Source organism: Squalius cephalus, assembly GCF_949319135.1.
Source record: "Squalius cephalus genome assembly, chromosome: 16".
Classification (NCBI taxonomy): domain Eukaryota; kingdom Metazoa; phylum Chordata; class Actinopteri; order Cypriniformes; family Leuciscidae; genus Squalius; species Squalius cephalus.
Genome location: NC_137137.1, coordinates 8,158,194 through 8,181,889, shown reverse-complemented (window position 1 = coordinate 8,181,889; position 23,696 = coordinate 8,158,194). Strand labels below are relative to the sequence as shown.

The 23,696-nt window shown below is 37.7% G+C and overlaps 1 protein-coding gene and 1 long non-coding RNA gene across 2 annotated transcripts in view; one reads left to right on the top strand and one right to left on the bottom strand.

Moving 5' to 3' along the window:
• Positions 1 to 19,929, top strand: part of qsox1 (quiescin Q6 sulfhydryl oxidase 1) — a 31,413-nt gene extending 11,484 nt beyond the window's left edge. The window contains exons 8-12 of the mRNA XM_079897296.1: positions 1,712 to 1,841; positions 8,982 to 9,104; positions 10,231 to 10,369; positions 14,354 to 14,530; positions 18,275 to 19,929. Of these exons, the coding sequence (XP_079753422.1) occupies positions 1,712 to 1,841; positions 8,982 to 9,104; positions 10,231 to 10,369; positions 14,354 to 14,530; positions 18,275 to 19,152 (1,447 nt within the window). The 3' untranslated portion in view covers positions 19,153 to 19,929. The remainder of the gene's footprint in view (positions 1 to 1,711; positions 1,842 to 8,981; positions 9,105 to 10,230; positions 10,370 to 14,353; positions 14,531 to 18,274) is intronic.
• A 2,545-nt stretch (positions 19,930 to 22,474) lies between these two features.
• LOC307173998 lies at positions 22,475 to 23,516 on the bottom strand. Its single transcript, XR_013823926.1, has 3 exons — positions 23,419 to 23,516; positions 22,642 to 22,768; positions 22,475 to 22,514 (listed from the first exon to the last, which is right to left on the bottom strand). It is a non-coding gene; the product is annotated as an uncharacterized lncRNA (long non-coding RNA).
• Between the last annotated feature and the right edge of the window lie 180 nt (positions 23,517 to 23,696).

Genomic DNA, 23,696 nt, shown 5'->3' with positions numbered 1-23,696 from the left:
TATGCCTAGTGAGACCTTGATTAGCTGGTTCAGGTGTGTTTAATTGGGGTTGGAGCTAAACTCTGCAGGACATCGGCCCTCCAGGACCTAGATTGGTGAACCCTGGTTTAAGGGATAGTTCACCCAGAAATGTAAAATGTCATCATTTACTGACCCTCATATCATTTCAAACCTGTAACACTGCATTCACAAGGGGCGTCAACGCTTGATGGAGGGTGTGTCTGAAACCCTGTGCTGATGCAACCATTATAGTGACAACAGCCAATCACATTACTCTTCCAGTGTTGGATGATCGCTTTTGGCTAGCGTCTGCTCTGGGGTATTTGCATAGGCAATCTGATTGGTTGACGCCTGTGTTGGCACTTGAAAAGTTGAAAAATGTTCAACTTCTGCCGCAAGCAACGCCAGTGATGCGAAGCAACAGAACTCACAATTTAGTTTGCGAGCGCGTGTCGTCACCCATTCAAAGTAAACGAGAAGTGTTAACGTCGACACCCAGTGTGAATCCATTGTAAGACTTCTGAAGAGATACAATCACTTTATATAATGAACAGAATTATTGTAGGCTTTCGTTCACATATATGCATAGAGCAAATGGTAAGCCATCACATATGGTAAACACGGAAGCTTGTGCATTCGTAACATGCTAAGACGAACCTCATTGGTTCTCATGTACGCAAGAAGTGATTGTATCTCTTCGTAATACTTAAATTAAACCGCTTAATTCATATGGATTCATTTTACAACCTTTTTGAATATTTTTGGTTTTGGTAACCTGGACTTTCAATGGAGGGACAGAAACATCTTAGGTTTCATAAAAAATATCCTAATTTGTGTTTTGAAGATTAACCAAAGTTATGGGTTTGGAACAAAATGAGGGTGAGTGAAAGATGAGAGAATTTTCATTTTGAGTGAACTATCCCTGTAAGTGTTATTTAATGTAATCATGCTTTCTACAACAATGATGTGTTATAGTTAAAGGGATAGTTCAAGAGAAAATTTTAATTTTGGTTGAACTATCTCTTGAACTATGACACATCATTGTTGTAGAAAGCATGATTACATTAAATAACACTAGGGATAGTTCACCCAAAATGTTTAATTCTCTTTTACTCACCCTCATGCTATCCCTGATGTATATGAATTTCTTTCTTCAGATAAACACAAAAAAAGATAATAAAAAAAAAAAGTCTGTATAATGAAAGCTGGGTGATGCTCAAAAAACCACACACAGCGATCATGATGGTACTGCGGAAGCACAGAGGACCGCCACTTCTTTGCGTAAGCTCCACAACACACTTCCATCACGCATCACAACGTCCCTCTCAAGAACGCTTGAATGGCAGTATACTGGATGCAATGACCTATCGTTTCACTTCAGAAGTCATTGATTCAACCACTGGGATCGTATGGATTACCATCACGATCGCTGTGTGTGGTTTTTCAAGCGTCAACCTAGCAGCACCTATTCACTTGCATTATATGGACTAACAGAGATGGAAAATTTTCCTAAAAATCTCCTGAAGAAAGAAATTAATATACATTGGGGATAGCATGATGGTGAGTAAATGATTTTCATTTATGGGTGAACTATCCCTTAAAGTGTTAACAAATCAAATCATGTGGACTTTTGTAGTTGCCTCTCATGATTTAAATGGTACACATAATGTCAGCGATTGTCCTACAGAGGTTTCTATGTGTGTGTATTTAGGACGCGTGTGTACATGTCTGATTTGGAATCAGCGCTGCATTATTCTCTGCGTGTAGAGCTGTCTGGTCACATCAGTATCAGTGGAGACGATCTGACTGCACTCAAAAAGTACATACATGTACTGGCTAAGGTGAGTCACATCAGTAAACACACACACTTTAAATATCTAGTTTTATAAATATCTATCCTTTAGCAGCTGTATTAGCCGAGTCAGTTCACATGACAAACCACTAGAGGGAGATACATTGAACATTTCAATCTCTTTTTCAACCCTTAGCACAAAGATTTTCAGTGCTTGTTGACTTAAATGATCTTGGAGATCAGTCAGATTTTAGGAAGTAAAACATATGGTCAAATGGATGATTCAGGGAGAAAATATATTAGCACTTATGACAAAAATGGTACAGCGGTAATAAAAGCTTGATGCTGAAATGTTTTCACAGCAGCATGTGCACTTGATGCGAAACCACTGATGTTATTTTCTGACATTTAAGAACACATCCAAGGTATTCCGTTTTCATTTTCCTTTTAAAACACTGATCAAAGAGCTGAAAATAACTTAAATGAGACAGCACAATGTTTTTAAGTGAAAAGAAAATAATTTAGGCTGCAATTGCTTATCTTAAAAAAACATCCAATGCATACTAAAAGCATAATTATTTGAGTTATTTAACTATTCATAATATTTCTTTGATTCTGGGTATTTCACTGCATTGGTGTACTGTTCTATTGTTTCCTCACAATCTTTCTCACAAGAAATGTTCACCTCGCAATCAAATAAATACATATGAAATTAAGGTTTCATGGTATTATGTGACCTTATTTTAATGATAATAAATATTTTGATTATGAGGGTGAAATATTAATTGAACATTTCTTAAGATTGAGATTCACTCGAATATTCCCTATATGTTGTCTTTCTTCTTTCCCTTACCGTTCTCTGCTGGATCAGACACGTGCCACGGATCTCTTTGATGAGGTCTGAGACAATGACCTTTCGCTGGCTTTGCGTCTGTCCAGCGTAGCACTGCCAATCTCTCTGATTATTTAGGGCTCTCCAGGGAAGGTCTACACAGATGCCTGGAGGAGTGGCAGGGGCCCTGGGCAGGCCTCCCATTAACTGTGGTTAGTTTTGTCAATATTCCCGGCTCCCTCTGGTATTCTAGTGTTAGCTGGGCCTCTTCAGAGTGTCCTTGCTGTTTTTGGCCTGCTCTTTTGAGCTGCCTTGTTAAACAGACACGCTGGCTGCATTAATTGACACTCTGTGAAGAGGAAGTGTTTAACCCCACTAAAGCAAAGCATGGAGAGATTAATGGTGGCACAGAGGAACAAGCACACACACACACACACACACACACACACACACACACACACACTCCGTGTTCTGAGCTGAAGATCTGTACAGTGGCTTGAATGCTAAACACAGTTAGGTTGGCTGCTTACAGATTTGGTGTTTTAGATTAAGATGCTTAGAATGCAGACAGACTGATGTAATGGGGTAATCCTGTGAACCTGCCCTCTCGTCCTGAACCTTCTCCTGCACCAGGTGACCCTGGGGTCTTTAAAATGACACACAAAAATATATGTATAAGATACAGTATATGTGAAGAATAGCTGTTTTCTATTTTTATTTTATTATTCTAAATTATTTACTATTTTATTATTTAAAAATGTATGTGTGTTTGTGTATGTGTATTGTGTATATATACAGTGCTGGTCAGAATTATTTGCCCCCTTGGTAAATATGATCAAAGACGGCTGTAAAAAATAAATCTGCATTGTATGGACAGATGAAACAAAAACAAAAAAGAGCTTTTTTATAACAAACACTTAATATAGGTTTGGTTCATACAGGGATAAAAAAGTACCCCATGTGTAAAATGAAATACTCTGCTGTATCTTTAATGCTGTGGGCCTAATTTTCTGCAAGAGGTCCTGGACATCTTGTTTAGATACATGGCATCATGGATTCGATCAAATACCAACAGATAAAACATCTAAACCTGACAGTCTGTGCTAGAAATCTTATAACGGGACAAGTTTGGGTCTTCCAACAGGACAGTGATCCAAAAACAAATATCAAAATCAAAACAAAAATAGGTCACTGAGCACAAAACCAAGCATCTGCAATGGCCATCCCAGTCCCAGACCTGAACCCTATAGAAAATGACTGGGCTGAACTGAAGAGAAGAAGCGCCAATATGGATCTGGGAATCTGAAGGATCTGGAGAGATTCTGTATGTAGGAATGGTCTCTGATCTCTTGCCAGGTGTTCTCCAAACTCATCAGGCATTATAGGAGAAGACTCAGAGCTGTTATCTTGGAAAAAGGAGGTGGCAAAAAGTATTTAATAAAAGAGGGCTATTAATTGTTCCCAACGTGTTTTGGATAAAAGCATTTTTTTCACAATGTGATTTTTTTTTTTTTTTTTCACTTTCAATTCTTTTACTTCAATAAATGTTTCGATTTTTGCATTTTTAAAAGAACAAAATATCAAAAGGATAAACAATGCAGATTTATTTTTTACAGCCACCTTTGATCATATTTACCAAGGGGACAAATAATTCTGACCAGCACTGTGTGTGTGTATATATATGCATATATATATATATATATATATATATATATATATATATATATATATATATATATATATATATATATATATATATATATATATACACACACACACACATACACACATACACACACACACACACACACACACACACACACACACACACACACACACACACACACACACACACACACACCACGTATGTGTGTGTGTGTGTATATGTGTGGACTGTATACTGTATATAGCACAGTGGTTTACTGCCAGAGTGGAGTTTGACACAGCAGTGTTTTCCTCGGTCACGCTGTTGCTTAACGTATCTGGGTTTGCAGCACAATCCGGATTTGTATGAATCAGAACATGTATTTCAGGATTAAAAGAGTGGATCTTGGAGACATGAGAGCATTACAGAGAGGCTTTAGGATTACCCATCTTTATCCTGCTTTCTTGAAAGAGGCTTCCTGCCACGCAAGAGGGAGAGAATAAAACAAGGAATTAGAAGGCAATTTGAGGTCCAGATCCAGCCGTGCCTCCATCTTTTATCTCAGGGCATGGTGTCCTAAATGTCTGATCCTGCGTTTCCTGTTTTCATTCGAACAACTTTCAGAGATCCCGAATGTTGGGGGACACCTAGCACCTGCTGTTGGTTAGTGCCGTGATAACAGGGAAACAGTTTAGATGGCTTTTACATGGCCCACTTGTATATGAGTCCCAGAGGGTGAGATTAAACGGGGGTCTTCCTCGGGGCTTGGCCAACAGATGCCTTCTCTTTTGAACCACTGCAGAGAGAGAGAGAGAGACTGTGGTTTCTTGAATGCTGATACTAATCGGATTGGAGATGACATATTGCTAGGGTGAAGTGGATTGTCATGGTCCGAAGGGGAGGAAGAAGGGAGAGCGGGGAGCTGAATCAGTAAGGACAGTGATTGGAAAGGGCTGTTTGTGGTTAGTGATCTATATCCCTGCTTTGGTAAATGGAATATGCAGAGGCTATATATATACTCTTAAAAATACTGGATATAATGAAAATACTGTTCGAGAAACTGTCTGAATATCAGGGTACAGTATCTTTGAAAACATTGTCTTTTCTTGAAAAGATAATCACTACAGAGGTCCCTAAAAGTTACTCTTAAAAATGTCTGAATGTTATTGCATTAGATAGCAGAGTATCATGCCATCTGCAAAAAAAAAGACTTTTCTGTGCCATTATTAACTTAAACAAACTGGTCCAATTTTTAGTAGTTGTGTAAAGTCAGTTTCCCTCAAGTTCATACATTGACTATGGGTATATGTAACATTTGACAACCAAATACAGTATCAGTATGTTTTATCAGTAACACTGTACAATAAGGTTTAATTCTTTAATATTAGTTAATGCTTTAGATTTTCTAAACTAACAGATTACTTACAGTACTTTGTTAATGTTAATTGATAAATATCCTTTTCGTAATTATTTCGTGTTCAATATCATAATACATTAACAAATCTTTTTTTAGTGTATTAAGTATGTAGAAATTAACATTAAAGTATATTGGATAAATGCTGAAGAAGTATTGTTCATTGTTATTTCAAGTGTTTTTACTAGTTGAACCTCATTGTGACGTTATCCTGTTGTAATTAAAAACAAACTTTTGCTTTTGTGCTACATTTCTCTAAAGTAAATGCGACTTGGTTAATATTTTGGTAGAAAATGTAATGACAAATCACCCAAAACTTTTAAACGGTAATGTAAAATGTATGCAAGTTATTTTAAAAGAAGTTGGTTGCATTTATTTGATCAAAATACAGTAAAAACTGTAATATATTATTGCGAAAAAAATGTTCAGTATACTTTAAAATGTAAAAACTGTGATTGCAAAGCAGATATTCAGCACCATTACTTAATTTTTCAGTGTCACATGATCCTTCAGAAATCATTCTAATATGATGATTTGCTGCTCAAGAAACATTTCTTATTATTATCAATGTTTAAAACAGTTGTGCTGCTTAAAATTTTTGTGGAAACTATGAAAGATTTTTTTTCAGGATTCTTTAACGAATAGAAAATTCAATAGAACAGCATTTATTTAGGATAGAAATAAAAAAAAACATCTATTTAATGCATCCTTGCTGAAAAAAAAAAAATTCCTTTTAAAAAAAAAAATCTTTTGAATGGTATTGCATGTGTTGCCAAAGCATCCAAATACTTTTGGGGCCAGTGTATATCGAAGTGTGTGAGTCAGTTGACTACATTTTTTTTCTTTACTTCACCTTTAAATTATTAATCAGACCCAATATTGAGTCCATTGCAACTCGTAAAGAGACTTTGCAGCATAACAGAATGATTCCACAGCCTCTCATTCACTAGCTGCCAGCACCCTGGAGAGTTATTCATATAGGCCGTGTTGTTTTGATTGCAGAGATTCAGAACAGAGTTTTCACCTAGTTTTGAACAATGCCTTTTGTATGAGCAATCCCAGATTACCCTCTTCAGCATCCAGGTCTGGTAATGAGCTTTTCACACTAGTTAGAGGCCAGACCAGTGCACACACACACACATTCACACTCAGAGACTTTCTACTTTTCCCACCTGTGCAGCTTTGATTAGCTTTCCTCCTTGGCTGCGTTCTCAATGGCCGAATCTCCCAGATTAAGGAAACAAATCAGAATGGAGTGGGGCGTTGGGGTTAAGTAAATCTCTGCAAGGCCTTTTTAAGTGAGCTGCGTTTTAATAGAGATCCTGTTAGAGGGTGATGAATAGAAGACCGCACCATGCTGAACAGATGGCCACAGGAAAATTGAAAAGACGCAAGAGCACAAATCAAAGAAAGGTGCACCTCTGGGATCCTGTGGGGCCTCCCCACAAACACACACACACACGGGCATTGGCCTGCACTAATGTGGCTGTGTTTATGGGGCCATGACGGAGTGTTAGCGTTGGCTTTGTGGCCCCAGCTCAGACACAGAATTGTAAGGTCAGCACTGGCGTCCGTCCAGGGCCATTGAATCTGTCCATTCCCTCGTGCCACATGGCTCAGGCTGGTCATTACTTCACTGAGCTTCTAGAGTCTTCCACACACACACACATTCTTTAACACTATAAAATTTGCACTGGTGTAAGAAAGAAGTGCATCTACCAATAGTACATTCAGTGTTGCTTTTTAATACTGAAGGAAAAAGAAGACTTAATATTTAATTTTATTATTAAATAATTAGTTTCATTGGTTTAAAAAAACTAATTTGAATAATATATTATTATAATTATTCTTTGTAATGTCATTGTATTAATAATATTTATTATTATTATTATTATTAGTAGTAGTAGTAGTAGTAGTAGTAGTAGTAGTAGTAGTAGTAGTAGTAGTAGTGTTAGGGAAAGTTACTTTTAAAAGTAATGCATTACAATATTGCAGAAAAATAGGATGCAGGAGAAGAAACACTTACTTCAGCCATAAAAAAAAAAACAACCTGAAACACAAATATGAGGTTATTCTAAAGTCAGCTTTGCTTATTAGTATGGTTGAATTGGATCTTCAAAGGTCAGCAGCAAAGACATTGGTTAATAATGTGAGATTAAATACATAAAGTATATTTTTGTTATTTAACATATTAAATTATTACAGGTTTGTAATATTGAGTTTGCATTTCATCTTTTTTATACAGCGCCTCTACACTTACTCCCGATTTGTCTCAACATGTGGACAGGAGAGGTGTCAGTCAATAATTGTGAAAACAAAGTAACTTGTGTTACTTATTTGAAAAGTGTCTCAGATACTTTGTTGTAAATTTAGATGTAATGCGTTACTTTACTAGTTGCTTGAAAAAGTAGTATTAAATGTATCATTGAAAGTTGTTTTTTAACCAGAAAAAAAGAAGACTTTATTTATTTTAACAATAAATAATAATTAATAACTATTGATCGATTATAAAAATAATAATAGTGGTAACACTTTTAGTTTAGGGTCCAGTTCTCACTATTAACTAGTTGCTTATTTTCATTCATATTACTAGGATATTGGCTGTTTATTAGTACTTATAAAGTCCATATTAATTCCTTATTCTGCATGACCATATTCTACATCCCTTAATCCTACCCAATACCTAAACTTAACAACTACTTTACTAACTATTAATATTAGTTTCTATAATTAGTTTGAGGCAAAAGTTGTAGCTAATAGTTAATAGACCCTAATCTAAATTATGACCATAATAATTATTGTTGTTGTTAGTATTGTTATTATTATTATTATTATTATTTTGTACAACATTTAATAAAGGTTAGCATGTCCTGTAACTGTGATCAATGTATATGTGTGTGTGTATATATATATATATATATATATATATATATGTATATGTGTGTGTGTATATATATATATATATATATATATATATATATATATATATATATATATATATATATATATATATATATATATATATATATATATATATAATATAAAGGAACATATTCTCATGACTATAACTCTTCAGAGCATTGTAATGTGTACTTTCACTGTTACTTAGCGTCTTCTAGTAGCACATTAGCAAATCTAGTGATCTCACCATTTGACAACAGCTACTGGCGTTGCAGAAATAGCTGTCACAGTTATAAGGTTTAAAAGAACTTATGTAAATGATGAGATGCTTTAGCTTAGCCCAGTCCCAAACATAAGTGTGTGATTGTGTGTGTGTGTGCTTGTTTTGTTTGTGTAGTATTTCCCAGGTCGTCCGTTTGTAAAGAGTGCACTGAAGACCATGAACGACTGGTTACAACTACAGAAGGGGACAGAGATCAGATACAGCGATTTGAGAGATGTGCTGGACAATGCTGCAAAGGTTAGTCAAGCTTACCTGAGCAGAACATCTCAGAAAATGCTCTGGTTTTCATTTTTTATTGCCATTTATGACTATATTAGAAGTTATAAATTAGAATTTTGACAACCAGACATTTGATATAGTAAAGTACTGCATTTATTTGAAAAGGTACCCGAATTGGTCAATACTTCGATGTAAGCATTTCTCCACTTAGTCTTGGGTCATGAGGTCAGTGTATTGGGATACTGTCACTCATTTAAATTTATTAAAACATTTATTTAAACTATTTAAGCTGTTGCAAGCACAATTTCAATACATGACATTCAACATCACATGCAGGCTGCATAAAAACAATTTCATAAGGCAAAGGCATAGTGATGATACGCTATGGTAAGATGTTCAAATTTTAGCAAAAGAGCTGCGTTTATTTAAAATGATAGTTCATACAAAAATGAATATTCCGTCATCATTTACTCACTGTCGTGTCGTTCCAAACTGGCAAGGTGTTCTTACTTCTGGAGAACACAAAAGATGATATTTTGAAGAATGTTCAATGAAAGTCAATGGGGTACAAAACAACATTGGACCCTAGTGGCGTCCATTCATTGTATGGACAAAAAAACACTTTTGACATTTTTTACAATATCTTATTTTGTGAAGAAAGAAAGTAAATGATGACAGAATTTTCATTTTTGGTTAAACAAGATTATATAATGCTGTCTTGAGGCTCCGTGCCTACATACACAAACATACTCTGGAGCAGTTAGTGACATCATAAGCTTTTAGCCACCCAGTCAATGAATCAATGAGGAAGTAGGAAGGCATTCCATAAGGAAAAGGGCTGGTGTCATCAAGATCATCGCCTCTTATAGACACGCCCACCAATCAACAGCTGAGTGACTCTGCAAACCAGACCAAAGAGTTTAAATGTTGTTTGATATTTGCTTTTATTTACGCATTAAATGAAATATGATTGAGGAGCTTTCATTTCCTGTAACACTCATACCTGCTTTAATTGCAGTATCCACCTTACTTCATTTGAGGAGTGACTGAAAGGAAAATTGATTGACTTCAATTGATTCTTGTCGTTTAAGTGAAGCACTAGTCAATTGAGACTCCATCTTTGTATGTGTGTGTTTTTTTTAAGTCGAGCGATGCAGCTTTGCCTGAAGGTGTTCAGTGGGTGGGCTGCCAGGGATCTCAACCCCAATACCGTCGATACCCCTGTGCTGTTTGGCAACTCTTCCATGTGCTTACGGTGCAGGCTAAAGAAAATGGCAGCACAGGTACTAATAATATGCACAGCACCTTAACTAGACCACACATTAACTTATTAACAGAATGCTCCCTTCTTTTTTTAAACATTGTAAGTAGGAGTCTTCCAAATGTCTTGCTCAAAGACACAATGATGATATGGACCGTCTCTTGTGGGGCTCAAACCTTAAACCTTCTGGTAACTAGCCCAGACTACATAAAATGGCATATTTCAAAGTAAAACAGAATATTAAAACAATTTTATTTATTAGAAATGAATATTATTGTGAAAAGTGGGTGTGTGTTTTTTTTTTCCCCAGAATTGGTTAGTTTTGTGTGGCCTTGGTGGCATCATCCGAAAAAGGAAAGTTGCTTATTACATTTTCATGAAAGATTTTTCTTTGTAATAATGTGTACTGATCTTTACAATAAGATCAAAAACAGCTTTCCTGTAGCCCAAACAGTAGCAAGCTAATGCCATGGATTCGATTTCCATGGAACTTATCAAATGTATACCATAAATGCAATGTACAGTGGGCTCCACAAATATTGGCACCCTTGGTAAATGTGCAAAACCGTGCGTGAACATTTGTTTTTGCAATTTCTCTTCCTAGTCTTTCATTCAAAATATTTACAAAAATCTAAGCTTTAATTAAAGTCAAATAGATGAAAGAAAAATATTCCTATCATAAAAAAGAAAAAAATTCTGAAATATATGTTTTCCACAATTATTGGCACCCCTTCATTTAATACTTTGTGCAACCTCCCTTTACCAAGATTTAAGGTTAATGAACACATAGCAAGAAATCTGAGGCAATTCCTCAGATTCAGAGGTCTGCTTGTGGACTCTTTTCTTCACAGGTTTTTTATGGGGTTTGGATCAGGGACTGCTGTGTCTATGACGAAAACCTTCATTCTGTGGTCAGTGAACTGTTCTGTTGTTAAGTTTGAGATGTGCTTTGGATCATTGTCATGCTGGAAGATCCAACCACGACCCAGTTTAAGCCTCCTGACGGTCGGTCAGATATTGATTTAAAATCTCCAGGTACCTGATGGTACCTAATGATACGATGTATCCTGTCCAGGGTCTTTGGATGATAATTAGCTCCGCAGCATTAAAGATCCACCACTATTCTTCACTGTGGGGATGAGGTATTTTTCTACATGGCTAGGTTTCTGTCTATGCCAAACCCACCTCTATTGTTTTTACGAAAAGCTTTATTTTGGTCTCATCTGACCATAAAGCCCAGTTCCACTGAAAGATCCAGTAATGCCTGGCAAACTTCAGGTGGATGGGTTTGCTGTTTGATGTCAACAAAGACTTTTTTTATTGCAACCTTACCAAACAGGTTGTGGTTATATAGGTAACCGTACTTTTGTAGACTTTCTGACCCCAAGACCCAACTAGCATCTTAAATACTTTGATCCTTGCAGGTTTTAGTGACTCAAACTATCCTGCTCAGTACATGTGGGGCCAATATACACACTTCCTCTTCCAGGTTGATTGTTTCCATCTCCAGTTGATTTAAACTTCTTAATTATTGCCCAGATAGTGGAAAAGAGTACTCCAACAATTTAACCATTATCGTATAGCCATTTCATGATTTGAGCAGCTCAACAACCTTTTGTCACACATCATTACTGTGTTCTCAGGTCTTTCCCATAGTGATGGATGAGGAATTTGGCCTGTGTGTCACTTCATATTTAGAGCCCAGTGAAACAGGAAGTCATGCCTTATCACTTAAGTGTTCGTGATCACTAAGATGAACTTAGAAACATACCATGGGAATATGCTAAAGTTTGGCATACATATTTTGGAGAAAACCATATTTATTTAATTTATTCCTTATTTATATTTTGTGTAAATTAACTTCAATTAAAGGGTACATTTTTGTGAATATTTTGAATGAAAGACTAAGAGGAGAAATGGCAAACTCGGTTTTTCTCATATTTACCAAGGATGCCAATATTTGTGGAGCCCACTGCAAGTCGCCTTGGATAAAAGCGTCTGCCAAATGCACAAATGTAAATCTATTAGTAAAAAAGGTCCATTTTGATTTCATGCTGACTTTTTAATTATTTCAGCCTTGTAAAAAGCAACACTATCTTTCATAAATGCAATATATGTTAAAAGAACAAATCAATGAAACATCAGTCAGGAGACGTGTCACACAGTCTGCTTTGTTGATCTGTAATTATTTTTGTGCGGTTTCTGCTACAGACCTTATATGTTTCAGGCTTGTGTAAATGAAACTCTGTAAGTGGTCTAAAGAAGCTGGGACTGAATTATGTGGCCTGTTGGTGACCTCGAGAGCTGCCATCAGCTGCCCTGTGTCACAACCTTCAAGGCCCTTTGTAGACAGATGAGCCCTGTCTATTGTGTAAGGAAGGCGGACATGCATTTGTATTAGGCTGTGTGTGGCCGTCTGTGCTTTCCTCAAGCATTTATGGTGCATTTAGTTGAAAAATCCTTCTTGATCCAATACAAATACACACCAGAGTGTCTCATTCCAGGAAACCAGTGTGCCACTGTTATTCTTGGGCCTTGTTTTGCTGCTGGAAATGTAATTGTGTGTAGGTACAAGAGAGGGATTTGTTTAGATTATTGGAATCTGAAGGGTTAATATAAGACCTAGTGAACACAGCTTCTCCACTCACACTTAATCCAGCAGCTTACAGTGGGCGGAAGAAGAGCGGAGGGGGCATCAGCGTGTGGATGCGTGTTTGTGTTTGTGCGAGCGGTTGGAGGGGGGTCATGTAACCTGCAGATGGAAGGCCAGGGACGGGGTGTCCATCTGTCCACTGGCAATGCTCTGGATTATGTCCACCAGCTAAACACAGAAGAAAGAAGTGCACTAAACGCAACACTAAACTAACTTAGAGAGCATTCGGGGTGAGAACTGACCTGTCGCACTCCTGGTACCTGCAGGGACTTGTCCTCAGAATGTGCTGTGTTTGAGAGAATAGATGCTTAGGAATTAGTGTAGGGTAATCTGGGGTCTGGAGAGAGGTTAGTTGGTGGCCCATTGTGTGTCTGAATTTTTCATGCATAAGTAACCAATATGTAACCATTTTACAGGAGAGGTTCATAATGCTGTATTATGTATAATTTATTTTTTAAATTTAAAATGTAGTATATTGTTATGAGGCTAATTATGAGAATTAATAGAGAAAGTAATACAATAATATCGTAAAAATATTTTATTATCAGTTGCCATTATTATTGTGGTTGTTTTTGTTATGACATATAATATTGATATATTATAATTAGTGCTGTCAAACGAATAAAATATTAATATACATTTTTAATATATTTTTTATAATGTAATAATTTCACAGTTAATCTGAAACAACATGAAGACAGTATATTTTAAATATTTTTTATGCATTTTTTATGAATGAAGGCCAGTATACTAATACAGCTACTGATGTCTCAATGAAATTGATTATTTATTTTATTTTTCAATTTTAAACATTTTTGAAAGCTATCAATTTTAGCATTTATTATGCTTCAAAAAATATAACAAGTAAAAATTGTTTAAGTGAACTTAAAACAATCCTCACACAAACCCATAGATTCTGGTGCGCTGTCTGTGCACACGATGCTGGTGCGCGTCTTTCTGTGTGTCACATATAGACAGGACATTCACAGACAGCAGTTTCTATTTTGTCTTGTCACGCTTGAATGGTTTAAAAGCGTTTGCATGAATAAGAGCATGATCTTATAATGTAATGCTAGCCAAAGGATGCTGAAAAAAGAATCGCATGCGTTAACACATTAATGTTGACAGCACTAATTATAATATCATAGATAGATAGATAGATAGATAGATAGATAGATAGATAGATAGATAGATAGATATGCATAGATCTATATAGATATACATTTATGTTTCATGCACCCAAAGTTGGAACTTCTTTTGCAATCACACTTTCATTATTTTTTAACTTCCTCTTTTACTCTCTTTTTGTCCATTTCCTCTTTTCTTTCTTCTCTTTCTGTTTCTTGATCTCAGACCCTCAGGAAGTGTTGCAGGCGATGAGAGGTTATGTCAGCAGTTTTTTCGGATGCAGGTCCTGTGCAACTCACTTTGAGAGTATGGCCCTGGAGAGCATGGTCCATGTGACCTCGCTGTCCTACGCTGTCCTCTGGCTGTGGTCTCGCCACAACCGGGTCAACAACCGCCTGACAGGTCAGTATGTTCAGTGTAAACAAATGTTAAGTGTTAAACATTAACGACTAACACATGCATACAGTAGCCACAAAATGAATTTTGGACAGTGTTTTGAAATTTATTTCAACTTAAAATTAGAAAATACAAATTTAAATTGAATTCACTGCATTTAAAATGCTTTCTGAGCATGTTTACTGAACCATTGGAGTCATTGGGTGTCAGGGTTATATTTAGTGGATGTATGAAGTCAGTTCCCCTCAAGTTCACACAGGCGTCCTAGCAGAGTAACAATAGGTGTCAATCATCAAAATTAACTATGGACATGCTCATGTGAGCAGAAAGTGTCACAATACTTTTTGTCTTCATTTTGAACAGTATATCTATCGGCTATCGTTTCACAATTTAAAACATAATAGACCTTTTTTTGACAGGTTTATTTGTACTATTTCTGTACAATAAGTTTCACTTGGTATGGCTTTTAAGTGTGTACAAATAATCTTTAACCAAGGATATTATTTAGTCCTGTCACTCCTGACCATAATATAGAGCAGGAGAAAAGAAGAGAGCACACCAGGAGTTTTTGGGTGGATTTTCCCTCTCCAGAGCACCAGTGCAGCTTCTTCCCTTTAAATCCCTTTAATTCGACGATCCTCTGGGCAGACACCAGCTGTCCTCTTCTCTTCTATCCGTCTATCTCTCTTTTTCTCTATCCCTCCACTTACATACATCCTTTTTTTCTATTTCTCACACCTTCTGTTGCTCCCCTTATTTTTCATTTTATCATTTTCTTTTATTTAGTTATTTTATTTTGTTTTGTAAGTCACTTTGGATAAAAAAGGGTCTGCTAAATGAATTCATTTAAATCTAAATGTTTTAATTTATTTTGAAGTTATACTCATTTATTGTTCTGATAAGAACATTATTACCACCTTACAAGAATTCACTAATAAAAGTGACTGCAAAGAACTGTCTGCAGAGTTGACATTTAATAATTAAAAATCTTAGTTATCTCTCTGACAACTTGTCATCCTGCATGGCTGTTGTCCAGAAGAGCTATAAAGGGAGTTAGTTGCCTCTCTTCACACTTGCTTAATTCATTTGTTTGTCCTCTTTTGATGTCTCCTGCCTCTTTAGCGTCTGTTCTGTTTTACCAGCCATGAAGTCATGAATAATTGGACAAAAGTCCCCCCCATGCGTGTCCCCCTATGGCTCTTCTGTGTCCCCTGTCACTTCTGCTGATTAGGTCTTACTGTCTCTTGTGTCCCGGGAGAGTCGTTCCTGCCGCTTGACAATTGATACAGCAACAGTGTCTCCTGCCTGGGGCACGCGGCCCTCTATTCCCCAGACGCCTGGGACAGCAGGTGGCACACGCCACGCCGCCAGCATCAAGCCTTCCTCTGCTTTGTAATCTCTGGCCCAAGTGGCTAACTCAGAGTGTGTGTGAGGTGGGTGGCACTCCCCCCCTCCTCCTCCTCTTCCGCCTCCCACCCTCCAACACCCTTTATTCCTCTCTGTCCCCAAGCGGGACCCTCCTTCTCCTCCTAATCGTGAGCCTCTTTAGTAGTTCCCTCCCATCTCGCACACAAACACACAGCTAACCAGGCATGAATAGTGGCCTATTAGTATCACTGCTGCACAATTAATTTAACTGGCATAAAGGCCCAAGCAACAGGCCTCAGTCCAGCGCTGATGCCAACTTGTCGAGGGGGAGACGTCTACAGAAGGAAGACAGATAAGTTTCATGGTGCCAGATCAAGTCAGGTATATTGCATTTTGACATATATTATTTCACCTCATTTAAAATTAGTTGGAAATTAGTCATAGTATAGTAGTTCCAAACATGCCTCTTGTTTCCTTTCTCTTCCTATGTCTCTCCAATTCCCCAGTTTCTATGGTTCTTTTGAAAATCCCAAGAAGAGGTTTAGCCTATGCAGTATGTTCGTTTTGCATTTGTTTAGTAAGTCCTCCAATCCACCCTTCATCTGAACACAGGAGCCCTGGCCCCCAACCCATCGGCACTCACATTCACTCGCGCTTACCGGAACTGTCCTACATGACGACTCCTTATCCCTATTCACACGCATGAATATTAATGTACCGCCCCAGCAAGCTTTTGTATCAATGTTAACAGTGCTACAGCTGAAGTCACCTCTGTGCTGAAGGCCGCTATGATTAAAAGTAAGATCTTCATAGGCATTGCATCACATCACAGCCAGAAATGAGTGCTGTCACAGTGTGAGGCATAAAGACCCCTGGGTTCCCCTAGACGCATAGTAAAATTGATGTATCTCTTATGTAAAGTGCGGTATGCAGAGTACGTCCACACATGCATATATACATCAGATTAATCTACGTAAGAGATGGGGGAGGGATGTAAACTAACCGCTGCTGCTACCTCTTGTAGTGTCCTGGCCACCCCCTGACATCCGCCACAAGCAATTTATTAGCGAATGCCTTCGTCCGGGTGGCTTTTGGGGGGAGGGAGGAAAGGAAAACATCTGACGGGAAAAAAATAGTAATTCATTAGAGGGAGAGCTGCAGCCCAGAGGTGCTGGCTTTCATATTCAATTTGGAGATGGTGGCATGTTCATAGGGGGTGTGAAGAGAAGAGGCTGGTGCGTGTGCATGTGGATGGGGAGGGGTGTGTTGTTCACCCCAACCTCATCTATTATCTTCACGATCCTCCCTCTGGGAGAGCCCACAGGTCTATTGATCATGTCTTTAGACCTGTCACACACACTCACACACACACACACACACACACACTCGTTTCTTACAGCACCTCAAGGTTGGGCAAAATTAAGAATTTTGAATGACAGGAGGAGGAATTGCAACAAAAATTCAAAAGTTACTCAACCATTTTTTCACCTGGTTTTGCTACATTTTGGCTAATTATGCCCAATTACTTTATGATATACAGAATGAATTTTGTTCTGAACTAATTAAAACCAATTTGAATCCACAAAATATTGTTTTCAGATACTTTTATAAAACTAAATATTGACATCAACATTTGAAATGAATGGTCATATAATATATTAGGTAAATTAGAACATTCTGGGAAATGAAGTGTTATTCTCCAGGTATATGTTAAGCTGTCAACTAACATAATTGATTTAATTTGGGCTTTTCCCACTTAACCCTAAGTTAAATCATTTGTCTTATTAACCTGGATTAAAGCCAGTTTTAACCTTGGGTTAAGCAATGTTTGACGCTTGTAAATGGGGATTAGAAGGTGAATCTCATGAAAACATGTCCAGGTCACATTAAAACATAAATATATAATAGATTTCATATAAATATTATATAAAAATGAAGCCTTTTAGGCTTTTTGCAGTGGGAAATTATATGGAATTATTTTCACAACAATTGAGCATGTTTCGCCCTCAAATTCTCATTGTTTTAATACATTTTTTTTAAATGTCCATTCTTAATAATTGTTCTCATTTGGCACTTATTAGTTTAATAGTTTTATTTACTGTATTAGATACAAAAATTTGATTTAAAACAGGATCAATTAAAGGTTTTACAATAAATACTACCTTGATGTATAAATGTTTTACAATTTACATGATATTGTTGTTTAATACAGTAATGAGAATGAGATTTCTTGTTAAAATAGGCTTCAAGAATTACTTTGGATTAACAATTTCGGGTGTGAAAGTTGTGATTTAGTAGTTCATTGTCAAAACTCCTCTTTTGATTTGTGGTTGATTTGGTTTATGAAACTCCTCTCTTCACTGTTTTTCTGATCTCACACAGGAGAACTCAGTGAAGACCCCCATTTCCCTAAGATTCAGTGGCCGTCTCCGGAGTTGTGTCCTAGCTGTCATGGAGTAAAGAAGACCGGTGAGCACCACTGGAACCAGGAGCAGGTGCTGACCTTCCTCCAAAACTACTTTTCTTCAGATCACATTCTGATGGACTACCTGCAGGACGAGACCCAGGTTCTCACCCATCAGAGGAACCGAATTATGGCCGCTCAGATGGAGAATAAAGCCATGGAACGGAAAGCTCGAGAGGTTCTCGACAACCACCCTGCCGAAGAGCCTCAAGAAGAGGAGCAGCAGGAGGAGGAGGAGGAGGAGGAGGAGGAAGAGGAAGAGCCAGCACTGGAGGAGCAGGCCGGTGAGCCGTACCCTGCGGGGCTGGAGGGAATGGGGGTGGCTGGAGCAGACACAACCGATAACCAGGCACCGTGGGAGAAGCCACAGCGGCCGCAGTCCCAACACAAGCCAAGAATTGTGGGATTGAAACTACGGGAGCGCCAGGAGGACATAGTAGACCTGGATTCCTTTGTAAGCCAACACTATAAAGCCAAAGCCCTTCAAGCTGCAGCCATGTCTGGCGTAGTGCGACGGAGGAGTCTGCAAAAGAAGGAGGATGCAGAAGAGCTCCAGTTCGAGGGAGGCTGGAGGGTGAAGCGAGACCTGGGAAGCCAGGAAGAGAACCTCTGGATAGAACCGAACCCCAGACCCCAAAGCAAGCGCTGGATGTCCATGCTCAGCGTGGGATTCTCCAGGCTGGATGTGAGCCTGTGTGTCCTGCTGTACTTCCTCTCCACCATGTGCCTGGTCGCCATGTACCTGTATTTTAAACTGAGGATAAAGCTGCGGCGGGCTAAATTGTCTCTGGCCTAGAGCATCGCTCCAGCTTAAACTTTTCCTTTTTTTAGCAGAGACGACCAAATCTCACAAGCTGTGGCTACTAGAGAACCTGACAGCTTCAGTGCCAAAGTAACAATGTACAGAAATTGAGAGATTACAAAGTATTGTTTTTGATTTTATGGTAATTAAGAGAGTAATGCTTATTTTACGGACCCTGCACTTGTCCATGAAGAGCTGCTTGTGGTCTGAATTTTTAATTTTTTTACTTCATCTGTGAGTAGCTTTCTTAGAAGCATCTGATGATGACATTTTTGTTTTATCGTAATTAATGTCTTTATTTGTTTATCCTACAAAATTTGTTTTTATATGACCACTCAAAGAAATCTGCAGCACATAATTTTTAAAAGCACCAACCATTTTGTATAATATCTTTGAAACATAAAAAGAAATATTTGAACTCAAAAACAGCATTTTTAACATAAATCTTTCTAAATGCACATTGTTTTGAATTTGGAGCAGCTCTATGATTGTGGTTATTATGAAAATACACCCCTATATCTGTATGTGTGTTTAAACCATTTTATTTTGTCGTGATCTCACTGCCTGTTCATTTACTGTGCCTTCCTGATCAAATATTTGATTTAAGTTTTTTTTTTTTTTCTTCACTAAAATATTTTAAGATTTGAACTTGTATTACAGAGCGGCTCTACAACAAGTACCTTTAACAATCAGAATCACAGACATTATGGTTTTTGCCTGTTAGGTAAGCAAGTGCTTTGCTGAGTAAAATCTGATTAAAACTATTTTTTCAAAAAATGTCTTGTATCGTTTTTAAAACTCCAATTGTTTTTTTTTTTTCTGCCATGGTATTAGATATTGCGTTTTGTTTTTGTTTTTTTTCATGTTGACATAACATTTCCAGTGTCTTTAACACTTATAGTTAGTGTGCGTCACAAACTAATCCTACTGTAGACAGTCAATTGAATAAGTAATGGCTGGAATACACTACACAACTTTTGTCCAGATTTTTGCAGTCTGGAGTCAACCCTGATTGCAGATTTTGGGTCGACAGATTTCATGTACTGTATGATGGCAGCTAACTCCGGTTTTAGAACACATTGATCTCATTTGTTTAATCATATCATCCCCAGTTTTGCTGTGTAACCATTTACAAAGTCGGCCAGTGTTTGATGACTAGTGCTTTGAAAAATGTTCAGAATTTAAGTCTTGGAGTGTATTCCCTCAATCAAACGCTGTAAACTTGACTGTGACAGTAACCGTTCGTGATACACCATCTTTGTCATCATAGCCTTTCCAAAGCCTGAGCATCATTCACCCTATCAGTGTCCTCAATGCTGTGTGCGTTTGTCTCAATGAATAGATCATGTGTTGCGTTTAAGTGTGTCTTGGGTGAGGAGTGGTCGGGGAAGGGGTGAGCTGACCCGTGGGTGGAGGAACTAGCCTGTTGCCATCTGGTCTGTTTTGCTAGCTAAATCCTAACAATTTCATTGGGATTATAGCAAGTGAATAATCCTGCTTTCCTTTGGGTCTGTGGGAGATTACCACGGGGATTAGCCCCCACCCGATAATAAACTTTATTAAAACGCAATCGGCTTTCAAGGCCTCTTCCCTCACACACTTGGAAGTTGGCTGTGCCCGGGAGGGGGTGGTGACCCCAGGGAGAGAGGATCTGAGGAGGAACACTGGAAGACAAGGGTTTGAAGTGTTCCAGATTACAGGCTCATCTGAAGGGCACCGTCGCTTGATCTTGAGCTTTAGGGTTTTCGTGGAAATCTGAGTGCTGCCCTTTTGTCCCACATCTCTGTTTGCTTGTTCTATTTATTTTATCCTTTACTAGATGTACTATACGAGTCTTTGGGTTGACGTGTTGAGCGTTTAAAAATATGGTGACTACGTTAAAAAGAAAAGCTCTGAAGTTCAAGGCTCCTTGTAATGGACAAAGAGGATGAGTATAGATCACATGATCTTTTTTGAACTTATTCGCTACATTTAAAGTGATAATTCCCCCCAAAATCATCATTAAAGGGATAGTTAACCCAAAAATGTAAATTCTCTCATCTTTTACTCACCCTCATTCTCTGATGTATGACTTTCTTAAGATAAACACAACGTGTTTTTTTCTCCATATAATGACACTGAATGGCTGCCACTAATTTGATGCTTGAAAGAAAGTCATATACATCGGGGATGGCATGAGGGTGAGTGAATGATGAGAGAATTTTCATTTTTCCGTGAACTACCCTTTTAACTTGCTCTAATTTTATTCCAAGCCTTTATGACTTACTTCTGTGAGAAACAAGATATTTCGAAGAATCCGAACAACACTCACTGTAAAAACAGAAGAAAAAAAGTTGATGCCAGAAATAGTCAACTTGTTTGTTTAAATTACATTTAACTGACTTTTAAAAAAATGAGTTGAATCTTGTCTCACTTTAAAAAAAAAAAGTTGAAAATTGCTTAACTTATTTTGATGAGTTAAAGCAATGTAAAAACATATGTTGTCATAACTTATTGATCATATAATTGGATTCCATCGACTTACATTGTATGGACTAAAAAACATATCTAAATGTCTTCTTTGAACAGAGAAATGTGTGCTATTACTTTTTCAAGGTGATTGTAGTTCTATTTTTTGCCCAGGAGATTCAAACATCCAGATGGACATTAAAGGACAGACATGTGACACATTTAGAGATCGGAGTAACACAGAGACTTGAGGATGGACTCTTAACTTGGGTCAGTAAGCAAAACATGTAGTACACCTTAGCAACCACAAACAGCCTGGCATTGTGGCAGCGAGTTTTGCACGTGATTTTTAGTCACCAATACTTTGGTGAATTACAAAATGAATGTACTTTGTATTTAATCTGATCATTTTAAACTTATGGATTTATTTATCTTTATACATCCCAGCAGCATGTTGGTGAGTAGTACACACTATAGTCATGGATTTTCTATCCAATCTTGCTAGTGTCTCTATGTACAAATCAGACTGTATAAGTGTGAAGACACATACTAATGTGCTTCCTGTTCCCTGCCAGACTTAAGTGAGGACCCGATAGTATGCTATGAGAACAATGGAACAAAAGATATCTCCCCAGCCCCCAACCAAAAGCGTCAGAAAGCAAGGGTAAAACATCACCTTGTGTTGCTGGTGTTGTGTTCCATAAATTAGACAATGCTGGGTTTTATTGCTGAGGCCCTCCAACATGTACTTTGCGTGTTTATGGTCGATCGCGTACTGGTATTAAAATGCTGGACAGGTTTGATACCTCTGCTGTCATACCACTCTGATTTTAATAATACAATAAAGCTTCTGCCACAGACATACACAGGGTGTGTGAGTGTGTATGCACACTGAGAGTGAATTAATTCTGTGAAGAGAGGAAAAGGGTTAATATATGGTTTCGTTATTGTAGCTCATTTATACTCTGACCCCTGAATGTTACATTTATCCCTAAAGCAGGAGCCAAACAGGTCAGATTAATCTCATTTTACTACCGCCAGTCCTCCCCATGTCCATAATGCATATTTGGAGATGCAGCCCTCATTCTTAGCTTTAATGTGGTCAGTCAGAATGAACGGATGGACTGCTGACAGGTGAGAGGTGGCACGACATGCTAAACCACTACAAGAAAACAAGACATTACTATAGTTTATATACACACACATACTGCATATATGTGTGTGTGTGTGTGTGTGTGTGTGTGTGTGTGTATACACATACACCCTATGTATGTATGTGTGTATATGTATGTATGTGTGTATATGTGTGTGTGTGTGTGTGTGTGTGTGTGTGTGTGTGTGTGTGTGTGTGTGTGTATGTGTATGTATATATTTTTTCCATTAACATGACAAAGGACATGTGCATGAATCTGAACTCTGTCTTTATACTGAATCCACGTGATGAGATTTTTGATATAAGCCCCCAAATCTGGTTGAAAGGTTCAATGATAAAAAAAGAGATTACATTGTATTGTCTAGGCTTTAAAGGTTCAATTATTTTTTAAAGGTCCTTAGTATATCCTTTTGCTTTGGTGGTGTTTATTTTTAAATGAACAAGAGCAAGTTCCCTACATACTACATAAACAAAGATATGTGGACATTTCACTTCAAACCCATATGCATTACCAGTAATGTGGTCTTTTCTTTACTGCTGTGACAGCTTCTGTTCTGTTGTGATGGCTTAGGAACACGGATACAGGTATTTGTTCCCATCCAGACACTGTAACATCAGTAAGGTCAGACAGTGATGTTAGGTGATGGGGTCTGACTCACATTCATCGCTCCAATTGATCGTCAAGGGTTTCAGCTCTGGTCTTGGTGAAGGTCAGTCAAGTTTCGCTCAGTAAATCATCTCTTTATGAACCTTGCTTTGCACAGTTCTGCTGGAACAGAAAAGGTACGCTCCATTCAGATACACTATATAATTGTCCTTTGCTCCAAAGCCATATGAACGCAAGTATATAAACTCAGCAATTCAAATTACAAGCTTTACAGATCTTAATTGGAAAGGGTGTAAACAATGTTTTTCATGCTTGTTCCATGAACCTTGA